General features: G+C 43.7%; 1 protein-coding gene across 1 annotated transcript; it reads left to right on the top strand.

Moving 5' to 3' along the window:
- Nucleotides 1–973: 973 nt before the first annotated feature.
- bcan (brevican) lies at nt 974–21,043 on the top strand. Its single transcript, XM_073484694.1, has 15 exons — nt 974–1,095; nt 6,148–6,230; nt 7,414–7,806; nt 9,437–9,611; nt 10,029–10,156; nt 11,075–11,368; nt 11,492–12,466; nt 12,630–13,382; nt 13,901–14,125; nt 16,479–16,583; nt 16,686–16,844; nt 18,078–18,160; nt 18,295–18,439; nt 18,525–18,707; nt 19,150–21,043. Exons 1-15 carry the CDS (start codon nt 974–976, stop codon nt 19,281–19,283), a joined length of 3,957 nt encoding a protein of 1,318 aa, XP_073340795.1. The 3' UTR covers nt 19,284–21,043.
- The last annotated feature ends 1,627 nt before the right edge of the window (nt 21,044–22,670 follow it).

The following is a 22,670-nucleotide window of genomic DNA, read 5'->3' as shown; positions in this document are numbered from 1 at the left end:
GTCAAGAACTGACACTTTGGGGTGTTGGCCGACCCGTCCTACGATCCTGAAGCGTACGTTTATGACAAATTGGGAATGAGACAAAAAACCTTACAAATAGCACCTTTAAAGCCGATGGTGTGTGTCACCTTTCTATGATGATACTAAATAAAGCCAACGATGCTAGTTCAGGGTTTTGTTTTTATAGTCCTGGAATAAAGCTGATCAGTAACTTCTGTCTCGTCTTGTAAGATAAATAAATAATAAAGGGAGTCTTCCTGCAAAGAGTGCAGTTTTTGAATGCAGTGTATTTTAGTTTTAAACTCTGTTTCCTTGGTCTCTCAGTGTCTGACGGTGCGGTCGGCTCTCAGCAGGTCGTGCAGGTCGCTGTTGTTGCTGCACAGTTTATTATCTGTAACTGTATCATCAGTTAGTTTCCCACTCTGAAATGTGGCTCGAACTAAATAAGGAGTGCAGACAGACCAGAGCTGATCTCCTGTTGTTTGTTTCTGTCGCCCTGTCTGAGGTATGAAACTCACAGCAGTTTCCTCCTAATCTGCTTGTAGCACGCAGACGTCACCACACACACACACACACACACACACACACACACACACACACACACACACACACACACACACACACACACACACAGTTTAACTACAGAGTCTTGCAGCTTATGTCTTTTGTCACTTCTTTTAAAAGTTTCGCCCTCCGGTGACACACGCAGTCAGCGGCTAACAGCTAATAAGACATGGCTGCCGCTCGAGGCCGTTTCCAAATCATTCCTGTGAACTTGACGTCTCTCTCAGCCGCTCAGTCACGCCGGACGGAGTTTTCTTTCTTCCTCTCCGACCGCCACTCTTTTCTCTGAGAGGTCTCCGTGTGCTTCCAGCCCTCCCCGGCTGCTCCTTGCTTCCTGTCAGATTGTGTCTGTCAGGGGGGTTCGGGTTGCCCCTGGAGATGGGCAGAGCGAGTCATTCGAGGTGGCGCGATGTGGGACTGGTGGGCCGGCGTGATGGAGGAGCTTGCCGAGGGGGCAAAAGGGTTAGTGGCGGTGGTCCTTGCCGTGAGAAAGCAGAGGGGGTACAGCGCAGGGGGAAGTGGTGGCGTCAGGTTCGTCTAACGATGGCTCAGCGAGCGGTTCTGCTCCCTATTCTCAAATCTGAATGACGGGCGGAGGGAGGCTGTGTTTGGCTTTGTGGTTCTGTGTGAAAGACTCAGAGAGGACGAAGAACAGGCCGCTAGTTCCTGCACATCTGCTCATCAACCCTGAATCCTTTTGAATCCCTTTAAAGATTCAGTCAGACCTGCAATCACTGTATTTTATCCACAAGTTAATGTTCACAACCTTTAGAAGTACAGAAGGAAAGTAGAAGTACTGATTCAGCTTCTTTACTCCAGTAAAAGTAATAGAGTACAGGCTCTGAAATGTACTCAGAGTATCAGAGTAAAGAGTCTCCCTCTGAAGGACATCTGTGGTCAAAGCTAACTGAAGCTCACGTCATATTAATATAATTCAGAGACTATTAAAGTTAAAGGTAGAGTCAGTAGGATTTGTCCCAGCTGTTCCTGAACGCACCACAAAGATAGTTGATTGTTGAGTCTCATTCCCAGGACGTCAAACAGCCACATGTTGGGTTGGTAAAGCGTCCCGAGCAGCAACAGAATAAGAAAATAAGAAAATCTCTGCAGATACGAGACACTAACACTTAGAAAGCTAGAAATGAGAAGTTAGCTGACTGATTTTGAACTTTGCTTTCTGTTTAAAAAAAGAAGTCAGGAGACATTTACAGAGTCAGTCACCTTGAAACTACGAGTCAGTGTTTTTCAGCCTCATTTACTTTTGACGGACTTGATACGCTTCAGTTTCGATGACTACAGCTGTTTAGAGCGTCCAGCTTCTGTTTTGCTTGTGTTTTATGTGACGCAGCAGATCTGTGCTGGTGTTATTAAACCAGTGGTTGAAATGATGATGACAATCCAGTCGTCCAGAAGTTTCGTAGTCCATGAAACATTTCTGGAGCTTCACAGCAAAACGCCATTCTCAACATTCTCCTAAGCAACATAAAATGGCTCCAGTATCTCGGCTGGTGTAATCAGCTCTCCTGAAGCTCCAAAATCCCAAACTGATTTGAAAAAGTCGTTAATTAAAACCCTTTAAGCTGAGATCTTCACTGTAGCTGCTAAGCTAAAAGCAATAGCGCACATCCCGTCTGAAGTGTGTGCACCAACTCGGCCGTGCTTTAAGGGGGGAACATGAATTTTGGATTTTTGGAGCTTCAGGAGACTTTGATTACACCGGATGAGCTGTATGAAGACATTTTTCAGACAGAAAAGGACACAAGTCTCCAGCTGCTTCAGTTGTTTAGCAGAATGCTGCAACTCTGTTTTGGTGTGAAGCTCCAGAAATGTTTTGTGGACTACGAGACTTCAGCTGACTTTACATCATCATGGAGGGAGGAGATTAACAGCACTATGTTACAGTTTTAGGTACCTGTTATCATATCGAGGTGTCGTACATCTTGTGAAACGGTCACCAAATATAATCTACAACAACATTTCCGTCTTTGAATGAACCGTGCCAGAGTCCAGCGTTCACATCCAGTCTGTGGTTAGACTCAAGGTCGGGAAAAGATATTTTCAAATTCAGGAAAGATTGTGAGTTTGGTTTATGTTAATTAAACTCTGTTCTTGAAATACTGATGAAATTTAATCGATTGGATTCGTGTACATGGACACAAAAACTCATGCTGAAAAAGATGGACAAATCCTGCTGATCTAAATTTTGATGCCAACCGAGCAAACTCAAAAATGGACCCATGGTGCTCGTCATGTTGGAAAGATGTTCTTTGTCGTTGAGGTGTGACGACACGTCGTGGTGTTTGCTGAACTGAATGTGTGCTGCACTGGGTTTCTCTCTCGTCACACTGGGTAAAGTGACAAATGGGCCAAACTCTCACAAAGCTGCTGCGGTCCTTTAAGAATGTAGTTCACCCCCTTCCTCCCGTCCTCACCCCCTCCCTCCTCCCCGACAGCCTCAAATGACCTTCCCTGGCAAAACTGAGCGGTCAAACATCCTCTCTCTTGGCCCCCCGCCGCCTTTTTTCCCTCAAGGTGAAGTCATTGACTATTCAGCCACTTGTGATGCCTGTCTTTGCACTGGTGATGTTGCCTGGGACGCTGCCTCTGCCGGCTCTGCCTCCCCCGCAGGAAAACCTCTCTCCTCTCTCTCTCTCCCTCTCTGTCTCTGTTTCTTAGAAAGAGAGCGAGTCAGACAGATAGTTGATCAGTCTGAAATGAGGGGATTGTCTGATCTGAATAGTCAGACGTCGGTGGAGGATTGTCAGGAGGACTTACGTTGATTTGACGTAGAGAGAAACTGAAACCGTTGTGACAGGAAGCTGACAGGTTGACAGTTTGTTCGTCCAGCGACTGTCTCCTTTATTCTCACTTTTTTCACAGCTACTGTAACAACTCATTTCTCATAGAATAAAAGACGTTTACATCTTATGGATGTGTGCATCCACCCGTCTGCAGCTCTGCTCTTGATCCCAAGTGGCATTTCTGTCTTTACAGCTTTCATTTTGGAATGACGGAGCCAAATTCAGGCATTAAAGCGCCGCTGAGTGATTATTTATTAATCCTGTTTTGATTAGAAATATGTCTCCGCTGAGACGCACAAAATAAACTCTAATTTCCTGTCGTCATTTCAAGATTAATTCCCCTTTCAGTCAAAGTGAGGAACTCATTGACACACAGTTATTGTCGCGTCTGTGATTTTCCACGTCCGTCCTCAGCGGAGGCTCCTCGTCTCTGCTCTCCACAGGCTCCTCGTATAAAAGATTAAAGAGTCTGGATTTATGTCCTCCAGGTGAGCTGCTTGTTAATGCAGGCCTGCAGGTGATTCAGGCGCTGACAGGTCTCGCCCTTGTTAGCGAGGTGTCGGTGAGGTGTCGGAGGTCACCAGCTGTTTTTCCTGTTTGTTTGTGTTTGTGCCCGGATGAACTGACAAGTAGAGTTTCATCAGCGGCAGAAACACGCGACACTGAGTCTGTGTTAGACCTGCAGGTCGAAGCTCCACTGTTCCTGCAGCAGGAGCCTCTCATCATTTATTCACTACCCGCTTCTTCCACAGACAGGCACATTTGTCGAATGATGCAAGGACGAGCAGGACCTGAAGTAAACATACAGCTCTTTAGGGTCGGACAGTGAGATATGACGCTGGCTTTAAAGGACAAATTCAAACAAAGATGTAAATCCAGTCATCATCTCCTCCCTCCACGCGGATGAAAGTCAGGTGAAGTCTCGTAGAAACAGAGTTGCAGCGTTCTGCTAAACAACTGAAGCAGATATTTTGTTGTAAAATGTGAAAAACAACCGAAACCCCCCCAAAATGGCTCCATACAGCTCGACCAGCATAATCCAGGTCTCCATCCAAGAAATTAATTTGAAAAGATGTTTACAACCTTTTTAAAGCCCAAATCATTGCTGCAGCTGCTTTGCTAACAGCGTCAGTGCACGAGCGTCTCAGACTCACAGCAGAAGAGGTGAAATGCTGCTGAGATCTTGTTTGAAGCTTTCGTTGATGTTTGCAGTCGCCTCATGCAGCTTTTTGGTCATAGAAAACGTTTCTCCTGTTGCAAAACCAAAAATATTTGTCGGCCACTGTTATGAGAAGAAAACCTTAATAGGGGCAGTTCACCCAAAATTCAAAAATACATATTTTTATTTCTACGTTTTGTTAAACTGAACAGCAATGTCTCTTCTAGAAGTCAAGACCTGGTAACTCAAGATAATCCACAGACCTTGTTGTGAGCAGTACACCCACCAACCGGATCACCACATAGAAGAAGGTGTGCATGGACGAGAGGCTCGAGCTCATGACGGCGCAGGATGTAAACATCAGGGATCCATTAGTAGATGCACAGTGAAACAGGAAGAAAATAGTTCCTACATGAAACTGCTGACAACAAGCTCTGTGGATTATCTTGAGTAACCGGGTCAGGATTTCTGGAAAGAGACATTGCTGTTGAGTTTTTAAGCCCGACAAGCCGTCTGACATCTAGGTCCATTATATCGGAGAGAAGGCAGACATCTCTGTGACTGATATACAAAACTCTGTGACCCACAACAAAACAATCCAGATGGATGAAACAGCACAAGAGGAATAATATGCATTTTTTGATTTTTTTGGGGTGAACTGTCCCTTTAAGTTCTCCCAGAGCAGAAAAACAGGATCACAATACGACAAAGAAGAACAGGGCAGAAGAAAAAGAAAGTGAACATAGTGGAGGATAAAAGGTGGTAATGATGGTAAATCTAGTTAAGTTGGTGTTTGGGCTTCGGTCCGACCCTCCGGGGAGTTTTTCAGGGAATCAGAATTCAGCTCACACTCTGCAGCTCCTGAAGTCTGAGTCACAGCAGCTCTACAGCTCCAAGGACACACAGGCAGTAACACACACACACACACACACACACACACACACACGCACACACGCACACACACACACGCTCATTATTAATGATTCTGTCATCATTTAGTCTCTTAAATGTCAAAAGTTGTGAAAAATGACTTCATCAAAGTCCAAAGTGACGTGTTCGACTTTCTTTATTTAGTCCGACCAACAGTCCTCCTGCTGACCAGCTGACTGGTGCTGAAGGAAAACGCAGATGTTCGGGTTTATTTTCTTTTTCAGAGATCCTTTATTGATTTGTTTGGGAAGAGGCTTCACTCTGGAAAGATTTGAGGAACCAAACTTTTTTAACAAACTGAATTTCTATCTGTTGTTGCTTATTGTTAAACTGACGGCTGGTAAAAAGCCACCAGGATGAAGTCAGGCTGTTTGTTTTGAAGAAGAAATTGGAAATATAAATGTCACTTGTGTCTGTTGATCTTTACAGATCCAGATGTGATGCCTGATCTGATCTGTATGTGCTAAAAAAAACATTGAAGTCAAATCGAATCATGACCTTTAAATCTAAATTCAGGTTGCATCGTTGATGTGGAGGAAGTTTCAGACAGTTGTACTTACGTTGGGGTCGAATAACCACTGAGATGCTTTAAAATGTTTAGATTTTAATCCGATGTGTGCAGTCCAGAGTTTCTTGTCACTTCAAGTTCAAGCCTTTCGTCCCTCCCCCTCCCTTGTTGTCTCTCACCCACAGACTGGATGTGCTCCTACCTGTGCTGCTGTGTGCCATCTGTCCGCTCGTCCTGCCGGCGTCCTCTACCCCCCACCACGAGCCAGGTACGAGCCCCCTCTCTATACGTCCCCGCTCCATTAAATCACACATGACCTCTGACTTTTAAGGGCGGCGGGGCGCTCTCTTTAATCATTTCCTGTCAGTCATTGTTTTTGCCGACATGTGCACACTCACAAGGTCAGCTGATGGGCGGAGAGGAAACAGCTGAATGTCTTCTCCTTTAGTCGTGTCAACAGAAGCACAATGAAAGCAAGTATTCACAAACTGCTCCTGAGATGACAACATGTGACGTACAGCAGTGATGCAAAGTGTTCAGAAGCAGATGAGCTGACCTCCTCTGGTGACCAGGAGGAACTGCAGCCACTTTGCAGAGCTGCTTTTGAGCTTCGCTAACAACCAGGACATTTATAATATTGTCATTTTGTGCTATGAGGCAGCAAAAAAACATTTTTTTGGCCTGTAGCCCAGTCCAACATGGATATAATTGTAAATGTCAAGCTGTGCCTCTGATAACTGGCTGCAGGAGTTTGCTACAAAACTGGAAAAGCAAAAAAAAAGGGAATGAATGGATGAAATGATTGAAAAAGTCCTCATAGGTGTCGTCTGACATTATCAGAGATGTTTCCAACAGTGTTCAGACCAGAGAAATCCACAAGTTTACTCAAAGTCAGGGTGCAGTGTCACTATAACTCCTGCAATGCATCATGGTATTTATGCCACTTTTACACCAAAATTAGCCTGTATACACAGGTTTTTAAACGCTGGTAAACACCGTAAAAAATAGGCAGTTAACTAGTGACCGTGATCACAAACAGAAAAAACAGGCAACCGTCAAAAGCAGCAGATCATAAGCCTGATCAGACGTCCGGAAGATGTTAAACTTGTTTTAAAAAGTCTTAATCTATAAAATCCTGAATTAGACACATCGTCTTTCTTTCCAGAGCTGACAAAGAAAGATCACAAGGAGTGAGACCTCCTGCTTCAGGCAGCTGTAATATCTTCAACTTCAACTGTTTGTGGGTTTTTAGGGGGTATTAGATGAAGAGCCAGGCTCGCTGTTTCTCCCTGCTTCTGGTCTTTATGCTAAGCTAGGCTAACTGTCCCCTGTGTCCAGCTCTGTACTGAACACTCAGACATGAGAATGGCATCAATCGTCGCTCGACAACGAACAAGTATGAGCGTAATTCTCAAAATGTCACCTCTACCTTAAAGCTTGCCTCTCCTCAGATGACTCGAAGCTTCTCCAGGTGACCATCCCCCACGGCCAGTCCGAGAGCGCCGTGCTGGGCGGCTCTCTGACGTTACCCTGCCTGGTGTCTCTGGCCCACCCGCCGCCGTCTCCCGCCACCAACGGCCGCCACGCCGTGCTCTCCCTCCCCCGGGTCAAATGGAGCGTTCTGACTCAGGGCACGGAGACGGAGATCCTGGTCGCCCGCGGCGACAGGGTGAGAGTCAACGAGGCCTACAAAGACCGGGCCTCGCTGCTCAACTACGCCTACTCCCCCGCCGACCTCACCCTGCGGCTGGAGGGCCTGAGGCAGAACGACACCGGCTTCTACCGCTGCGAGGTGCAGCAGGGCCTGGAGGACGCCGACGACCTGGCTCACGTCAAGGTCAAAGGTGAGAGAGATAAAGGATGCAGACAGTTAATCAGGCGACACAGAATATTTACTTTTTTTTTTTGAAGCCATGATTCATATTTCTAGATAAAAATGTAAAAATAACAACGAGAAGAGGACGCACAATATCAAACAACAACAAAGACTCAAAGAAAAACCTAATTATTCTGAACATTCACCGTCTCGAAAGTCTCTTTAATCAAGATGAGGACAGCAGAGTTAAATACTATGAATACTGTAAATGTCAAGCTCATATTTTTAGGGTTTTCATGCATGAATTTATAAATCAAAAGTGAATATTTTTGTTTAGTTTTTTCTCTAAAACTCAAAATCAAGCCAGTATCTGACAGAAAATCCACGTGTGAGTCAACGTGTGTTTGTCAGCGGACGTCATGAAAAGACTCAAGGACGAACAAAGTGTCTTCTGGATAATAGAAGAAAGCGTCTCTCGTATTTCTGTGCCTTTATTTTTTCACACACACACACACACACACACACACACACACACACACACACACACACACACACACACACACACACACACACACACACAGCAGCTGTGATGGGTGGTCGTCTCATCACAGAGTAATAGATTATGGATTCTCTGACCACAGTCGTTTGTGAGCTGATATATCAGCCTCTGACTCGTTCTCTCAGTACGACTCTGTTAGATACAGACGTCAGATGCAGCTTCTCCTGACCGTTCGTCCCGATACATTGGACCCACATGGTTTGTGTTTAGAGGTGGAATCAGTGTGTTTGTCGTGGTTAATCAGATGAAAAGTGACGGTTTCTAATATTTAATTGATCGCAGAGAGGAACGTCACAGTGAGTCAGAATTATATCCATGTCCTCTTTTTTGAGTGTCCTGAGTTTCTCTGTTTGTATGACAATAAAGCTAACAAAAAAAACAACCAAAACATAAATAAAATATTCCAAAACTCCTTTAAAACTTTGCAGAATCAGCTGTTAGCACTTCCTGTTTGCAGTGAACCTGTGGATGTACAGACAACCATCACTGGATTACTTTGTTACTGAAGAAAACTTAAAAACATGATTTTTCTAAGGCAAGTTCTGCACATGTAGGGAGCGTCTTTTTTGAGGATTTCTAAGCAGATTTATGGAGTCATCATCTCCTCCCTCCATGCTGATGAAAGTCAGGTGAAGTCTCGTAGTCCACAAAACATTTCTGGAGCTTCTCAGTAAAACAGATGGTTGTTTTTTCCATTTTAAAACAGCTGCTTCAGCTGTTTGGCAGAATGCTGCAACGCTGTTTTACTGTGAAGCTCCAGAAATGTTTTGTGGACCACGAGACTTCACCTGACTTTATATCAGCATGTGGGTGAGGAGACAATGACTGGATTTGATTATTCCTATTAACATCTGGAGGAACCTTCAGCACGTGTTCTCCACTTTGAGCAGCCTAAAATATTAATAAAAATGTAATAAATGTCACATTTTATTTAGGAAAATCTCAGAAAATGTCTTTACACTCGTGCAACATCTTCATGAAAACATCCTGACACCTCTCTGTACCACCCTGCCTCCAATGCTGCTTCACCAAATAATCACAAAACCCGACAGGACCCAGAGTTCATAAATAAAGCTGTTGTTTGGACTTTTCTTTACAGGGGTGGTGTTCCATTACCGTGATGCATCCAGCCGCTACGCCTTCACCTTCGAGCAGGCCAGACAGGCCTGCGAGGACATCGGGGCTCAAATCGCCACCCCGGAGCAGCTCCTGGCCGCCTACCACAGCGGATACGAGCAGTGTGACGCCGGCTGGCTCTCAGACCGCTCGGTGAGGTGAGCACCTGAGAGAACACGGCCCAAAGTCAAACAGCACCGACGCTCAGCTCTGGATCAAGTGTCCTCTCAGCTCCGAAAAGTCTGCATTTGGTTTTTATGATTTTCTGCACTCAGGTGTTCACAGTGTGCATTTGGCTTCAGTCCAAATCAACAAACACAACAACACTAAAACTGTTAGGCCGACACGTCGCCGTCCACGCGGCTGAGGGGGCGTCCAGCGTGGAGGGCTGATAGTGGACCACTCAGCCAGCTCACATTCGATACGCTCTCTACGTCTGCACATCAGCGTCGAGTGGCTGAGAGGCACTCATCGGCTGTGAAACCAAACCTTTCTCCAACAAGTGTGATGAGTGCTGCCATTACGGACGAAGAGGTGCTCAGTGTTTCAGCGCTGTGTGATATTTCCCTCCACAGATATCCCATCCAGATGCCCAGAGAGGGATGTTTCGGGGACATGGATGGGCTGCCAGGAGTGAGGAACTACGGACTGTTAGAGCCCGATGAGCTGTACGACGTCTACTGCTACGTGGAGAGTATCATGGGTGAGACGAGAAAAAAGGAATAATTCAAATTTACAACTAAAATTACAGGATTTAGAAACATTATCCTGACTTTATTTTACAAGTCTGCAAATTTCATGGTAAGTAGGTGGTAAAATATTTGAAATTAACTTCATTTTACCAAAATTATTACCTAAAAGTGTTTGAACATGACTTTGACATGGTTTTATAATAATGTGCTGCTCTTTTCTAGCAAATAATTAATATACTTCCAGAAAACTTCCAACTTGTTTCCGTCCAACTTCTGCATGTCAGTATATTGAAGTACAATTTGTAACCGATTTCTGTCACTTCAGCAGATCAGTATTTGGAATAATTTCTCTAAAGCCACCTTAAATTATTATTTACTGACAAATACAACAAAAATTTTGGCCCGACCTGCTAAAATAATAGAAACTGGTGAAAATGTAAATGGTTAAAAAAATGTCCTTCAGTTTTCTGACCTGCACGAGTTGGACAGAAACTAGTTTGAAATGAAAAGAGCACGATCAGCTGATGTTAAGCAGAAACCAGTTTAAAGAAATCAACAGCTAATTATTAACTGGATGTCGGAAAATCACAGAAAGTCGTTATTAAAATAATATCTGGGTAATTTTCAAGACATTTTGAGGTAATTATTGTGATAATTTGGAGGTAATTTCAAAGAAATTTCAATTACAGGTCTGAAGCCTTTTGTGGCTCCAGAGGAAGCTGCATGTAATCTGATTAAATGCCTCAAGTGATGTCACGTTTTAACTAGCTGAATTGTGGGTAATGTAGTTTTAGCACTGCCCTCCCTTTGGACTCATTATGGACGGTTAATAAAATATCAAAATCAATACAGCAGAACCAGAGATTGGTGTGAAAACAAAAGGCAAAACCATCATCATCAAATCTTGACACCTGTCTCTTCCTGTAAAGGTGAGGTGTTCCATGGCTCCGCCCCCCAGCGCTTCACCTTCTGGGAGGCCAAGGCTTACTGTCTGAGTCACGGGGCCGAGCTGACCACCACCGCTCAGCTGTACGCCGCCTGGAACGACGGACTGAACCACTGCAGTCCGGGTTGGCTGGCGGACGGGAGCGTGCGCTACCCCATCGTCACCCCCAGAGAGCGCTGCGGAGGCGGGGAACCTGGAGTCAGAACCGTGTATCGCTACAGCAACCAGACGGGCTTCCCCGAGGCTCACACTCGACATGACGTCTACTGCTTCAAAAGTAAGACCTCACCTGAGATCCTGTCTAGTTCTTGAGGCAGTGGTTGGTGTCTCAGGGCTGGAAAGTCCAATCAGAACGCTGGATATTAAAAATGTCATGTTCTAATTCTGCTCTTTATTCCAGGCGATAATGGACCTTACACAGAATCCCCTCAGGATTTTCTTGCCACCGAGCCAGAGGACATTGGCCAGGACATTTTCTTAACTAATCCTGCAGAGGAGGAGTTCAGCCCGAGCGAGGTGACGGCAAAGGAGGGCGAAGAGGTCCAACATGCCCAGACGGCCAATCCTGTGAAGCTGGGCCCTGCGGAGGCTCAGTCCCCAACACTGGGTTACGATGAGGAGACGCTGGTGACGGAAGACCTTCACCCGTCTGTCACTCCTACGTCTGAGCAGAGTCCCGAGTCCATGTCTGAGTCCACAGAGGACATCGTGGAGGTTATAGAGAAGGCCAGCTACCCAGAGTCCTACCAGCCAGCACCTGAACAGAACCCGCACACAGAACATGAAGAGTCTCACGTAACTCCAACAGCTTCTTCTGGTGCTGCTGTTGTTGTAGTAACTGTCGGTGAAGACGCCACTTCACCCACAACTGACGCGACAACGTCAGAGAGCAGAGAGACTTCAGAGCATCATATCTCTGTGACTGACGGCCCGGATACACCGTGTCTGTGCACAACATCTGGACCTGATTTGAACGAGCTCCTCAGCAGCTCTCCAGATGTTCCTCAGGAGGGCGACCTTCCCGTCTTACAAGAGGACCACACTCCTGACGTCCACCTGGAGCACGCCTCCGAAACCGGTGAGCTCGTCTACTCGAGCACCTCTTACGATGTTTCAGGACAGCCAGAAGAGGCCAGCGCCGGCACCGGCACCGTTGAGGAGATGTCAGCGCTGACTACTGCGCTCCACACCGAGGACACAGACGTTCACTCCACCACCCTGTCGCCGTCTTTTGACAACAGCACGCCTGAGATCCATCCGACAGAAGAAGAGTCTGGAGAGGAGGGTGAGGAGGAAACACAGGAGGCTGTCACTCAAAGTTTGGTTGGTACGGACGTCTCTGCCACCTCTGAGCTGATCCCCACGTCTGAGTCAGGTAATAACAGAGCCTGGTAGAGCTGTGCTGGCATGACGGTTAACATTTTGTGTATTTCTAAGACCTACATTGTTGTTCCTACCTTTGTCTTTATATCCTGCTGTAGTTATTGTTGAAAAGGATATTTTTAAACATATAACTCCAGATCATCTCCTTTTGACAGCTCATGATCCGACTCAAGAGCACCTCGGTGTAACCGTGGAGTCGTCCACCCCAGCTGATCACGACGATGAGGAACCCCACAGCACCTCAGAGGAGGACTCAGAACCAGAACACAGTGGACACATCCATCCTGCAGAGACAACAGCAGAGGTCTTCACGGTCACAGACGACTCCGGTGTCCTCAACAGTGATCCGGTCACTTTGTTGACATCGCCTGTATCTGTGACTCTGTCTCCCCCCTCTGAGGTTGAAGCCAGCTCCCCAGAGATTATAACCTTCATACCCGAAAGCAATGCTTCATCTGAGGCCGGACCTGTGGAGGACATCCAGGACAAACAGGAGCAGGAGGGTTTGGGAGAAAGCCCTGAAGTTTTCCTCAGCACAACCCAAAATATCACAGACGGTGATCCGGAGGGGAGGGAACAAGAAGCCGGGGAGGGATCAGGTGAATCGTCTGGAGAAAGCCCAGAGGTGAGACGAGGACTCCTGCTGACTACTCTTTCTACAGACCACACTTCCTCTGAGGGAGCTGACGGCGAGGCCGGCACTGATACGCCTCCTCAATCAGAGGTAAAAATCACACTGATCCCTCATCTGACCCTCACACCCGGCTGGGAGCCAGAGCCCTCGTCCTCGGCGCCGCAGGAGTCCCGCTCCGACCGGGAGTACAGCGCCGAGCCTCCCGTCACCGAGGAGTCTGATGACGTCTCTAAAGAGCAAGAGGTCGTGACTGAGATCAGCACCAGCAGCATCAGTGGTGAGTTTAAAGGAGACCACCATGTTGAAGCTATCAAGCTTTAGCTAACTTAAAGGAGCAGTCTGGTGGCTTTGAGCTGGTTGACAGGCCCATTTGTTTTGGTCTGAGATGCTGGTGCTCTATTGTGACGTCTAATGTGACATACAGAACCATAATCCTTATTTTTGGTGCCAGCAACACTCAGTTACTCACTTTGTGAGATCATAGTACCCAACATACTTTTTATTATTGTTTTCTGATAATTCACAAAAAACTACTAATTATTTACTTAGAAAATAAACAGAAACTAGCAGATAATGACAATAAATGTTATTTGCAGCTCAAATACTAAATAATAAAGATCTCTTATCTACTGTAGACGGACCGAAATTATTTAAGTTTACATCCCTGTGGTGTTTACTCTGTTTAAGCATAATCAACATGACATTTTGAATAGTGCTTTTTGATAAAAACATTTAAAATCAAGTTGTCTGCATGTATAAATAACCTGTGAACATAATAAACTGTGTCGACAGAACACGGATCAGAGGGAGGTGAGGGGGAGACCAGCACAGACGAGCCTTCAGTTAAAATATGCACATGGCGTCCGGACGAGGAGGAAACCTCCGGTCCGACCCACGGCGCCGATGTGACCGTCACCGCTCCCACCGCGTTCCCAGAGTCCGTCCAGCGAGGCGACGAGGAGCAGACCGCCATGGCCGCCGCCAAAGTGTCTGCTGTAAGACAAGCGGGCATTTCAGGTACCTGTGAATCACGAGCGCTGAAACAACAGCTGGTGCGAGGCGGCTTTATCGCTGACTCGGGAAGGCCCGTCTCCAAAAACTGCCCAATCAGGACAGAGATTTATCGGACGCTGCAATTTAGTGCCTCAAGCTGACTCGGCACAAAACAGAGAGATTAGCTTCCCAATATTTAATTAATCCTCCGAGACTAACACACAGAAAGCTCCTGACTGTGTTGCATAAGACGGGTTTAGTTATCCTCCTTCTGACCACTTCTGTTCTTTAACCTGTTAACAACTCGCCTCTGTTTTGTGTCTCTGCTTGATAATCAACAGAGTGAATCTCTGCAACTACAAGGTCTATTTAAATAATCAGGGTATCATAGTAAAGGGAACACTTGAAATATTTAATCAGATGTGTAAGTATAAGTATTTATGTCAGTGGGTCTGAGTAAATTAAATTGGCACACAGCATAAATGAAAGTTGTTTTTTTTTTTAATTACAATTTCAGAGTGAATCTCCCTGAGGACTGATGCAGTTGTAGCTCTAAATCTCAAGCAAACCAAAGTAAAACATCTGAACGTTACCTCTGACAACTTTCACGCTAATAAAGTGAATCAGAGCAAAATTAGAGAGGTTTTAGTGCAGAGCTCTCTGGCAGAAGCTCCAGATGTGCCGTTTTGGCACATTTTGGCACCACTATAACTATATATTTACCGTATATGTCACCATAGGTGCTCAAAAAACAGCCCAGTTGGACTCCTCTCAGGCTTAACAGGTTAAGTTCAAGAAGCCCAAAGACAAAACGTCTTAAATCACAACAACTCAAAATGTTTTCTTGGTTTCTGTCCAATGAAATGTGACACAACATTTTACTAAATTATAAAAATCTAAAAGTTAAAAAGTTGAGCTGTCTCTCCGACTCAGTGATGCTGATGATGATTTCTGCTGCTTTATACTTATTTCCACTTATTGTACTTTATACTCCACTACATTTATTTGATTACTTCAGTAACTTGTTACTTTGCAGATTATATGCTGCATCAGAGCAGAAGTAACATTTTTAAATAATTTATTTTATTGACAATCAGGTAAAAAACAAAACAAAACACTGATTCCAAATATCAGAAAAATACTGAAAATCAGATCCGATAATCGGTCGGCTCAGAGTAAACAGTATATACACACATGTAAATATATTTATTTATACTTTTATTTTACTTTTGATACTTAGGTACGTTTGATATCAGGCACTTTAAGACTTTGGGTGACTTTCACTTTTACTTATTCATGTTTTAACACGATATCTTTACTTTTACTCGAGTATGACTTTTGGGAACATTGTACATCACTGTTTAAAGCAGCACTTGACATAAACAGCTCTAATAAAAAGTACTTTAATAAATTAATTATGATTAAAATGTTCACTTTGTTGTAAAAGAATGAAATGTGATGTTTGTCCACTTCATTTGTCACTGCAGGCTGTTTGATCGTCCACATTTACTGTATAATTCTATAAATTACGGGATTTTTTCAAATTATTACTTTATTACTTATTTCTGAAACTAAAACCTCATTTTATTACACTGCAAAAAACACAAACATTTTTTTTTCAACATTGATACTGGAAGAAGTCATGACTCAGCAGTCGGTCTCATCCCTGATGTAACGGCGCCCTCTGCTGGTGTTTTCCTGTAACTTCCAAAAATAAAATATTAAAAAAATATTAACTTTTATTTAACACAGATTGCAGCTTTTATCCCAGATACAATCAACGTTAGTGCTTAAAAGATTATCTACCATCGTTTGATACTGGTATAATTTAGTTTTCAGTCATTTCAAGTCAACATTATTAGTGTTATATTTAAAAAGTGAAACCAATCGGGGTCGACCACAGAAACTTAGAATGAATTTGGTGCTTTTAACTCCAAAAATATGGTATTTTTAAAAGCACAAATTAAAACAGAGACAGAAAAAACTGTTAGGGGGGCCATTAGGAAGGAATTGATTGACACAGTGGATAAAATACATTTAAAAAGTTGGTAGGATTTAGTTTAAGGCAAATTAATTTGACACGTAGATACTAAAATAAGGTTATAAATCAGTCAGTTAAGTGTTTTTGGTGTTTTGAAGACCTCTGAATATGTTTTTTGGGGCTTCAGGACTCAAAAAATTACAATTAATTTAGTTAAAAAATGACTTTTGGCATGAAAACAGAACTAGATTAAAGCTTTTTGTACACGGTACCTAATATATAAAGGTAAAAACATTGGTTATTGGCTATTTTTGCACACTGTTCTCATAAAATTGTATTACTGTATGAATATCTGAGATGCTGCGATATATATAAAGTGTTTAACCTTCTCCACAGACTCCTGCCTGGAGAATCCTTGTCTGAACGGAGGCACTTGTGTCGACGGTGAATCTGCGAGGTGTCTGTGTTTGCCCGGTTACGGAGGAGACTTGTGCCAGACAGGTAGAAAACTCTCTGACGAACACAGAGACACAAACACTAAAAGACTTTAAATAATTAACATTTCCTTTCCTCTCTGATTCATCGCGTCTCCGACCCGTTCAGACCAGGAGGCCTGTGAGCCCGGCTGGGAGAAGTTTCAGGGCTTCTGTTATCGTCACTTCACCAAGAGGCAGAGCTGGGAGGCGGCCGAGCAGCACTGTCGCATGTGTGGAGGACATCTCCTCTCCGTCATGACCCCCGAGGAGCAGGACTACATCAACGGTACGACATGAAACCCCCCTGAGAACGCCACTCGTTTCAAATCAACGATCTGGAGGCAAAAAATTATCTGATTTCACGAGTGAGATGTGATTTCATGGAGCCAAGGAAACACAAATTAGCTTGTTAGCGAGTGAATGTGCTCAGCACTTTGGATTTTGTGATTTGTGCTGCAGAAATGTAGGTGTTTGGTTCAGATCTCTGAGATTTAACTCTGAAGTTACACACTGCGCTATTGAAAATCAGCTACAAAATATATTCTCGACACATTTTCCACAAAAATTCATCGTTAGGTGACGATCTTCAAGCTTTATTGTCTAAAAACTCAAACCAGGAGAGATAAAATGACTTCCTCGCTTACTCTGATGATCAAGAAGGAAAACTTGATGTTAGGAAAACTGTTTACTGAGGTGACAAATCAAGTGAGAAGTCCTCATGAGCTCATTTTCTCATAAACTTACATATGCATATGATCAGATTTCTTTTTGCAACCAGTGGAGCCTCCTGCTGGCTGTTAGAAATACTGCAGGCTTGAGGCACACTGGCTTCGCTTTTCAGACTCGGAGGCTCTATAATTCATAAAACGATGTGAACAGACAGGCGACATCTTTCTGTTTGGAGACGAGCACATTTCCTGCTGCAGATATCAAACTTCTCATCTTTCCTCTTAACATTCCTCCAATTCAGACTCTTGAAGAAACCAAAGCGACGAGTTTGTTTTAAGAAACGTCCAGACGAGTCACAACAACGACCTCTCCTCACGTCCTCCCTCTCATTGAATCTGTTTTTTGTTCCTAGAAAAAGTCACGGTTTTGAAGTCGGTGTTGGTGTTTCGTCTGGCAGCGAGGCGATGAGATGTTATCTGACATTCCTCTGCAGGCTGTTTTTTACTCTGAGGGCAGTTGTCATGGAGCCTATAGACGGTTACTGATAGGTTAGGTGAGAAAAGAGAGTCGTCTTTACATAATCAGGATCTTTATCGACTCACTCCAGTGTCAAACATCGAGTGTCGACAACAACTAGAACAAATTACTAGAATATTTAGTTTAAAGAGGTTTTTTTAAAAGAAGTATTTTACAGTAATCTCAGTTTATAAAAACTCAGCTGGTCTCAAATATTTGATCTTAGTTTTTAATCCTGGCCTTGTCTGGTGGTCTTGTTAAGGTGGTCACCTGTACATCCTGCAACACAGTGACCTCTCTCTTATTTTCTCTCCTCATACATTTTCATTTCCAGACAAATACAGAGAATATCAGTGGATTGGACTGAATGACAGAACCATCGAGGGAGACTTCCGCTGGTCGGACGGGAACCCGCTGGTGAGACGTAATTTGACTTTATATGTGTTGACCTGCCGCTTACAGTTCACCTTCAAGTTAGATTTTAAGTTTTCTATCCCAGAAGAGATTGAAGACTCTTTGAAATGCATCCTATGATTGTCTCTCTCCGTCAGCTCTATGAGAACTGGTACACGGGCCAGCCCGACAGCTACTTCCTGTCCGGCGAGGACTGCGCGGTGATGGTGTGGCACGACGGCGGCCACTGGAGCGACGTGCCGTGCAACTACCACCTGTCCTACACCTGCAAGAAGGGCATCTGTGAGTTCAGTTCATCTGAAACGCACCTCTTCACTTTACTCAGGAGGAAACTTCACGTCTCTCCATGTTTTCCTCCGTCTAACAGCGTCCTGCGGCCAGCCCCCCAAGGTTCCCTACGCTAAGGTGTTTGGGAAGAAGCGGATGCGCTATGAGACGAACACTAAGGTCCGGTACTACTGTGAGGACGGTTTTGTGCAGAAACTGAATCCTGTGATCAAGTGCCAGCCAGGCGGCCAGTGGGAGGAGCCTCTGATCACCTGCATGACGAGTAAGTGCGTTAACTAAAGATCCGCACACGAACAAAACAAAGCTTTTTCTGTGGGTTTTGGCCTTTTGTACACACGTAACAGCGTTTCAGGTCATCGAAAATGGAGCTTTTCAACATCTCAAGATATTCAGAAACGCTGTTTTCAGTGTTTATGTGTCGACAGGAAACAGGTTTTTTCGTCGTTATCTCTTAAGAGCAATTTACAGACATTTTCTCACATGTTTACGTATAAATGTCGATCTAGGAGGACAGAGATTCATTTTAAAATACCGTTTGTGTGGACGGGATTTTTTTTTAAACGAGAGGAGGGAAAAAATGTGTTTTTAAAAATACCTGTGTACGTGTGGACTAAGCCTAAAAAAGCAGCTTTTTGTAAATAAAACTCACTCGTTGACAGTGAAGACTGTGATCCTTGACTTTTCTATGTGTCTCCCACCTCCAGCCCATTCAATGGAAGAAGACCCAATGACCTCACTTCCTCACCAGCACGAGGAGGTCATGGACGTCATGGAGGTCAAGGGCACGGCCACAGAGAAAGCAGCTCCTCTGTTCTGGGACATTAAGTGGAGCGTCTGAAGCCATCCTGCCTTTCTTTTTTTTTTTTAAAACAATATTCCACCTCCTCTTTTCCCCTTTCTCTCGTGACTCAAACAGACCTTTCAGCCCAGTGTTTCTGCAGTAAGTTAAAATGTTTTAATCTAATATTTCATTTTAAAGTCATCTCACAGCCACAGTTAATGGAGAACGTGATGCGTGTCAGTGAAGTTATAGAAGCTTTAGGTGAATTTGAGTTGAAACCAAACCTGATCTTGATCTTGAGATATCTCTGGAAAAAAATGACGCCCAAACCTTTCCTCTGAAACACGAGATAAGAGAGGATCCTCCGACAAACAAACATCCTTTAACATCTTCCTTTGTTGGATTAGAAAAGCTTACTGTGTGTTCTCCGGTCAGTTTGTAACATCCTCTCTTATCTTTTGACTTTAATGTGGGACAACATCTTTTATGTGACTTTAAAAAACCTGGAATCTGATTTACAAAATGCACATGAACCCTGAGACGATTCTGATCACGTTTCAAACGTATCAGTCTGTGTTACCCGACATAAACCAAATTAAATATCGGATGTGATGTGAACCAGAAATATTTAAAATATGACTTACAGCCCACTTATTTCCCTTCCTGACTGTAACTAACAGTAACCCGTGTTGTGCTTTAATCTCATAATCGACCACCGTTTTGTAACTTAACGTTAAAAAAAAAAAAAATCAAACCTGTTTGACAACGTTGAATTCATGAATTTGACAGCTCGAGCCGTATTTTAACATGTGTGACAGTTTGCAGTTAATTCTCAGCATCAGCCGGTCTGACGTTCACTGAAGCCTGCTGAACTTAAAACCTGGAGGATTCCTTGTTTTTTACTTTTGGAGGGATTTGTATCCGTGTTGAGATCTGCCCCAGTCTGACTCACTTCATTTCCTGCAGGCTGCACTCTTGAAAAACGTGTTCATTTCATGTAAAAGCACTAATATAGTGCGATGTTTCATCACAGCTGCACTGAGTGTGAAGAACGTGGAATCAACACCAGCAGGATTATTGAGCTGAGTGCAAAACAGGTGCAGAAAATGTCCAAAATCCACATTTTTTAGTTCAGATTCCTGTTCTGTACATTCAATCATGAGCACATATTGCATATTTAAACATTAAATATCAGAAAAGCTCTAAATACAAAGAAATTGTCTTAATCTAAGTAGGGTATAGAGCCCCCTGCTGGTCATGGTGAGAACTTTCTTTAGGACGACCTAATCAGTCTGATGACTCACCTGTATGTGGAGATTCCTGCCAGCGATCACACCTGAAGTTACTCTGGCCGATCCGACTGAACCGTGGCCGTCCCAGTGAATGTGAACGAGATGCTTTTCTGCGGTCCGACTGTGTGTTTCTGCTGTAGTTCACAGAATATTCTTCATATTTTATCAGCGCAGCTTTAACGTCGTCTAAAAACTCACACGTCCACAAAATTCAGCCACCGTGTCACAACAAGCTTCAGTTCTTTTATTTTGTATTTTTTAGATGAAGCACTAACCAGGGAATCAAACCAGAACCCAACAAAACTGAACCACTCGACCATCTCCGTGCACACACGACATCTTTTATTTTAAAGAGCGCAGATCTCTGCTCGTCCTCTGGTGCTTTTTATTCAGGTGTCTCTGAGACTTTGTTGTTTGGTTTGCTGATATTAAAACTGTACTGTATCTGTAGTTTTGGGGGGGATCAGTGAGGAAAAAACAAATCTGTATCTTTTGTAGTGATTAAAGACGTACTGTATTATAATAATAGACGAGGCAGGTGTTGTTAATCGTTTATCTAATAAACACGTACTGATAACTGTAGAAATAATGTCGTAGAAATGGATCCAATGAGAGAAGGAGAAATGAAAATGTAATTTTTTTAATGTAGTCTGGATTTTTACTGTTGTTACATGTCACCTGTTGATTTAACTGTATAAAAATAACACATTAAAATGTTTATAAAAAAATACATTTGTAATATTTATCGTGATCACGTGACTGATTTAACAGGACAGTGTTGTTTCAGATATACTGCACTTGACTTTGTGTTGTTTTTTGACACTTTCTGGTGTATTTAAGATCTTTGATTAAGCCATTAACTGTTTTTTTTAATACTAAGAGGTCGTCAAATTAAATCCGACACACAAAAATAAGACAATTAAAACAAAAAATGATATGTTGGACATCATTTTTATTGAGTTACATGTAATTAATTCACACATAAACCAGTTCATTGTGAAAGTAACCAGCAGTGTTATTTACATCTGAGAGTTTTTGGCGTCTTTGGATGAGCTCGCAGGAAGACGTTCGTGTTAAATGCTGCAACATGTCGGACTTTTCTTGAACCTTCAGTGACGTGAAGACGTTACAGGTTTAGATCAGACGATTGTGTCATTAAAATCTTTTATACGACTCCATAAACAAACATCAGTTAACAATCTGTGTTTAGTGGCCAACAACGTTTTCCGACATGATTATTAAAGTGGAAACAGACAACTTATCATTCTGAAGTAAATATTGATTGCACAGTGTAAACGCTGTAGGAAGACGACACCATCCATCTCTGTAAGCTTCACGTTCACTACGCTGTTCAGTCTGCACTGCGCTGCACTTTTCACAGAAAAATGAAGGCTGGATTGAAGGTCATCGTGCAAACAAAACAGGAAGAGGCTTTGTTTTCCCCGGTCACTATCCTCAGGTAACGGTGGAACAACTGGAATAACTGTGGAAACTCTACACTGCTGCACATCCGTCCTCCTCGGATTGATCTCATATCCTGAGTTGGGAAGTCGTTCCTCAAACTGTTCGTGGGATTTTTTCCCAGTCGGAACAAGTGATAGAAACTGAGGTAAAACAAGAGTGAGCTGACGGACGTTCAGTCGATGTAGAGCGCTGTGGTGTCAAAGTTTGTTCCCCAGAAACCTCCAGGACTCGAGAGGCTCAAAACCGACGTTCAGTTAGTAACAAATCCTGTCTACTACTACTACAACTGGGTGTTTTGCACTGAGATTTGTGTTTCTTTTTGGTTTGTAGCTAGGCTGCTATTGGTAGCCATGTTACTACAGCTACCGCTAGTTAACGCTAGCAGCCAGAAAAGAAACCAGGAGGAACCAGAGAAGCGGCGAGCAAACGAAACATCTGAGTGTGTTTCTGTGGTGTTTCCTGGCTGCAGGTGTCAGCGAGCTGGTTGTCTTTGTGACAGCGGTGCTAAAAACAATACCAATCAGAAACGCTGAGAGGGAAAAGTTGAATAGTTGTCTGTTTCCACTTTAATTTAAAGATACTGACTGGGGGATTGAAGACAGTGGTTCACCAGCCACAACAACATTTGATGTTGGTAGCTGAAAACAACCCAAACATTCAATTTTGACTTTATAGCTTCTATAAAAGG

This window comes from Pagrus major, chromosome 17, assembly GCF_040436345.1.
Source record: "Pagrus major chromosome 17, Pma_NU_1.0".
NCBI lineage: Eukaryota > Metazoa > Chordata > Actinopteri > Spariformes > Sparidae > Pagrus > Pagrus major.
Note: the sequence above shows the minus strand (reverse complement) of the source record. Positions and strands in the feature narration are given on the sequence as shown.